Genomic DNA, 4,704 nt, shown 5'->3' with positions numbered 1-4,704 from the left:
TTTGCCTTTTTATTTCAATTTTCTCCCCTTTTATTTTATTTTACATTTCGTTTCCTTTTTCTTTTTGAGGAAATACGCAAAAAAATCTGAAATACATGAACATGGAGACAAACATAACAACTCTTCTTCGTACATACCAACTACTTTTAGATATATAAGAACATTTGTTTGCAAACATTTCCATACGCATTCAAGTGCTCTTTTTAAACATGGGATTAGCACTTCAATTACAAATATATGAAAATAATAACAATTATTTATGAAAATAATAACAATTTCCATACATATTTCATTTTACAACATACAAAATGTCTATTCTTAAACTTGTTTATGAAAATAATAACCCTTTTGTTAAATAAAAGATATATTCTCAAAATTTTAGAAGAAAAAATATGTGTTAATGTGCTACTCCAGCCATTATTGATTTCGCTTCAGGCGGAGCTGCCGTGTAAAATGGAAAATAGGAGCTTGATCCCCAACTTCTATGCCTGCTGCTTGGGGTCACGGTACCCAGCATCCACGAGGACCTTCTCCTGCTTGGCGAGCTCAATGTCGTTGTCGACCATCATCTCGACTAGCTGCTGGAATCCAACCTTGGGCTTCCACCCAAGCTCTTTCCTGGACTTGGATGCATCTCCTCGAAGGCTGTCAACCTCCGCAGGGCGAAAGTACTTCTTGTCAATGACCACATGATCCTTCCAGTCCAGCCCAGCATACCCAAAAGCAGCCTGCAAGAACTCCTCCACAGTGTGGCACTCTTCCGTGGCCACAACGTAGTCAGCGGGCTTGTCCTGCTGCAGCATGAGCCACATTGCCTCGACGTAATCTCCGGCGAAACCCCAGTCCCTGCCGGCGGAGAGGTTGCCGAGGAAGACCTTGGTCTGGAGTCCGACCTTGATACGGCCGACAGCACGGGTGATCTTGCGGGTGACGAAGTTCTCGCCGCGGCGGGGGGACTCATGGTTGAAGAGCACCCCGTTGCATGCGAAGAGGCCGTAAGCCTCGCGGTAGTTGACGGTGTACCAGTGAGCGGCGACCTTGGCGGCGGCATAGGGGGAGCGTGGGTGGAAGGGCGTGGTCTCACTCTGCGGCGGCGGGGTGGAGCCGAACATCTCGGATGACCCGGCCTGGTAGTAGCGCATGGGCTTGGCGGAGAGGCGGACAGCCTCGAGGAGGCGTAGAGCGCCGGTGGCGACGACGTCGGCGGTGTAGTCCGGGATCTCGTAGGAGACGGCGACGTGGGACTGCGCGGCGAGGTTGTAGACCTCGTCGGGGAGGACGAGGTCGAGCGCGCGGCGGAGGGAGGAGGAGTCGGAGAGGTCGGCGTAGTGGAGGCGCATGGGAGGACGCTGCGCGGAGGGGGTGGCGTGCGGGTCGTGGTAGATGTGCTCGAGGCGCTGGGTGTTGAAGTTGGAGGAGCGGCGCATGAGCCCATGCACCTCGTAGCCCTTGGAGAGGAGCAGCTCAGTAAGGTAGCTCCCGTCCTGCCCCGTGATGCCAGTCACCAGCGCCACCTTCCGCGGCGGTGCCAGGGAACGTGGCACCGAGGGGACCTCCTCTGCTCCGGCGCCGTTAGAGTTCATCGTGGAAGAGTTCGCCATTTTTCAGTTAGTATTAGAGGGAAAGGAAGGAGCCAATGGAATTGAGGTGAAGAGAGATCGAGAGGGCCTCGGAGTATTTGTAGACCAGAAGACTTTGAGTTTGGGTCAGCTTCTACTTTCGAATATTTTGGACACCCGACAGGACTATCTTCACATGTTCACTAGCCGGGACTGCAGTGCACTTAAACGCCTTAGCACATCCACGTCTCACGTCTGTTTTCATATTTTCCCGAACAAATGTAGAGCGAATAAGGATGCGAGGCAGATATTACTCGAACAGGGATGCGGAGCGGATGTTACTAAAATACTGCCAATACATATGTTATCGAGTACGGATGCAGAATAGATGTTACTCGAATATAGATGCTCGACGTATTTGTGGCAAAATGCAATATTACATTTGTATTTGTATATGTAAAACGAGTCTTGATATTTATCACATCTATTTTCATTGTCATTCGAGATTCAGATATTATCACATCCATTTTTGTTGTTCTGGAAATGAATGGCGGATAATTTGGATTATCTACTACCGGTTCCCATTCTAGCACCATTATATTTGAGATACTAAATACATGGTTGGCCATAAACTTGTTTACGTGATAAATAGGAATAACAACTTGTTTATATTGATATCAGCATCACCGGAATCCGACCTTATAGTGTCGAGCCATTTGCCAAGAACTTTTATCTGACACCTGCAAATGCAGTTATACAGTGCACGTTGATATTTTTTTACTATATGCTTGATTAAACTTTACAAAGTTTGATTTTAACTAAACTCATAGCATAGGGTAAAAAAATAGAGGTAGTACCGCGCGCCTATTATGCCATCACCGCGTAGCAGCTTGCATTCTCCTATTTTAGCGAGTGTCGCTACGCATTATTTTTTTCCTATGTTTTGTCGAGAAAATAGAAGGAAACCTTATTTTCCTTCTTTTTTTGTTCTACAAGTCCCCAACCTATAGGAAGATGAGTTCTCTTTGATTGTGTCAAAGTAATTTTTCATGAGGCATGATCTAATGTTTTTTTTATATAGGATTTGCACTACAAAATTTCTATAGGATTAATTTCTATAGGATATGTTCCTATAAATCAAACAACTAGTGTACGAAAAAATCTCATAAGATCTAAATCCTACACAATTTCTATATGAATCATATGCCATTGCCCTAATCCATGATACGCATCTCTACGCTTCATTTTAGGGACACTTTGCTTGAATGTGGGTTTAACCTTTTGGAGAAACAAGTCACTGGCCATCAAAAAGAATCCCTATTCTGGCGGTTGCCGCCACCCAGCTCCCTTTCCCCGATTCCGGCGTGTCCCATGATACGCTGCTCTAGTCACTTTATTTGAACGGCAAGTCATTGACCATGAGTTGAATATAAAAAAATCGAAATTTCCAATGCATGTATGGGCATGGTCCATCCTTCCTGCTGACAGATTCAGATCTGAACTCACATTGCACTCTTACAAATTTTACCGTTGGCCACGAGCCATGCCTTGGTTTTGACCCACCGACTCCTTTGGGAATCTAGGTCTTGGGTCTTGGCTTCCGTTCACCCGACGCGTGATCCCCATGTGTTGACCTGCAGCTATGAGTAGTTCGTATTCTTCATTTTTCTGCAACCCGGGCCTGGGCACTTATTTTATACCTATGCACTTGAAAATTACTAGTGTAGTCGCAAGATCAGTACAGAAAAGCTTGTTGAATCACGGACTCGACAGAATCTAGCAGTAAACAAAATGGTGGGTACCGCAGGATTCTGTGCATACAAACCCCCAAACTCTGCCCACTTGCTTCAGGTTCAGGGGAACTTCGATAGCAACGGCACAAGTCTTCTCTTTCCTTTTTCCGTTTTGTGTGGTTGATCCAACTTTGTGAGCCGACATGTCAAAAACTGTGTGGTTCAGTGTTTGCCGGTGTTCCCTGTAAAACACACGAAAAGGAAACTCGTGCCAGTGAGGAGTGAGCTGAGCATGTCGATATCAATATATCATGACCATAGTTTTTGTGGAGTTGTGGTGGGCAACACCGTGAGCATACTAACCAATGGGACTCTGTGCCTTCATCAGGTTTGCGGCACACATGACACCAGTGCAGAATGATGGTAGGAGGAATGTAATGTTCTTTTGCAAGTCTCAACCGGAATCTGATAAAACTAGCGATACTGCTCAGAACATGGAAGCAGTAATGCTCAGAACACGGAAACATAGCGACTTTCTTATATCGAGTACTACTGTACTAGGTTGGCCGTGTTTAAGCAAAGAGATTCCGCAACAGCATAACAGAAGAACAATATCTATGGGCAGTGTGATGCTCCAGAGATTCAAGCCAAAGACAGCGAAGAAAGGAAATCTATGCACGTCGTCATGACTACATGCAGAATAAGAAAATTCAGAGACAGATATATACAATTATGCATAGATATGAGAAATAGAGATAAAGCATGGTAACCTTAATACATAATGATGATTCATGGAAGCGATATCTGTGTGGCTCGGAGTCGCCAGCTCAACTCGGAACTAAGATAACAGCAACTTGCCATGTCACAGCCTCACAGGATGATGAACCAGGGTCCTGGGCAATGCGTATTTCCCCAAGGTGCTATAACAGACTTATCTATTTCCTAATAATAAAGGGAGGATTGTTTCCGTCGTCCAACACTTTTTTGGACTGTTTTACCCTTCCACCAAATTATTTAATAAATCCAACTACCCATTACCGGTTTGGTTCTTTTTCTTTCTGATGATTCTTCCCACCCAACGATCTCGTTACCACAAGGACCAATCGAGCCACGAGAGAAGAGATAGGCAAGCGAACACGGGACAATCTATCGTTGATTCCGTTTAAACGCCACAGAGGAAAGGAAAACAGAGTCCTGGTCCTGGTTTGAGATTGTGTTCCTGCCAATCTCCATCCATAAATAAAGACCTAGGAATCTATCGTTGCTTCCATTTGAACGCCACAGAGGAAAGGAAAACAGAGTCAATCTCCGTCCATAAATAAAGACCTAGGAAAACCAACTATGTCATGATCGATGCCCCTGCCCTGGAGCCGAACGACTGCTCCGGATCCTTTTCCGCCGCCGCCGAATCG

At 45.5% G+C, this 4,704-nt stretch overlaps 1 protein-coding gene across 1 annotated transcript; it reads right to left on the bottom strand.

Moving 5' to 3' along the window:
* Positions 1-289: 289 nt before the first annotated feature.
* Positions 290-1,631, bottom strand: LOC127313760 (GDP-mannose 4,6 dehydratase 1). Its single transcript, XM_051344229.2, has one exon. The coding sequence runs from the start codon at positions 1,599-1,601 to the stop codon at positions 483-485; it is 1,119 nt and encodes a 372-aa protein (XP_051200189.1). The 5' UTR covers positions 1,602-1,631; the 3' UTR covers positions 290-482.
* Positions 1,632-4,704: the final 3,073 nt, after the last annotated feature.

Source organism: Lolium perenne, chromosome 7 (assembly GCF_019359855.2).
Source record: "Lolium perenne isolate Kyuss_39 chromosome 7, Kyuss_2.0, whole genome shotgun sequence".
NCBI lineage: Eukaryota > Viridiplantae > Streptophyta > Magnoliopsida > Poales > Poaceae > Lolium > Lolium perenne.
Note: the sequence above shows the minus strand (reverse complement) of the source record. Positions and strands in the feature narration are given on the sequence as shown.

What these genes read in the sequence shown, in the direction of transcription:
- LOC127313760 (XM_051344229.2), bottom strand. Translation starts at nt 1,601, where the DNA reads ATGGCGAACTCTTCCACGATGAACTCTAACGGCGCCGGAGCAGAGGAG.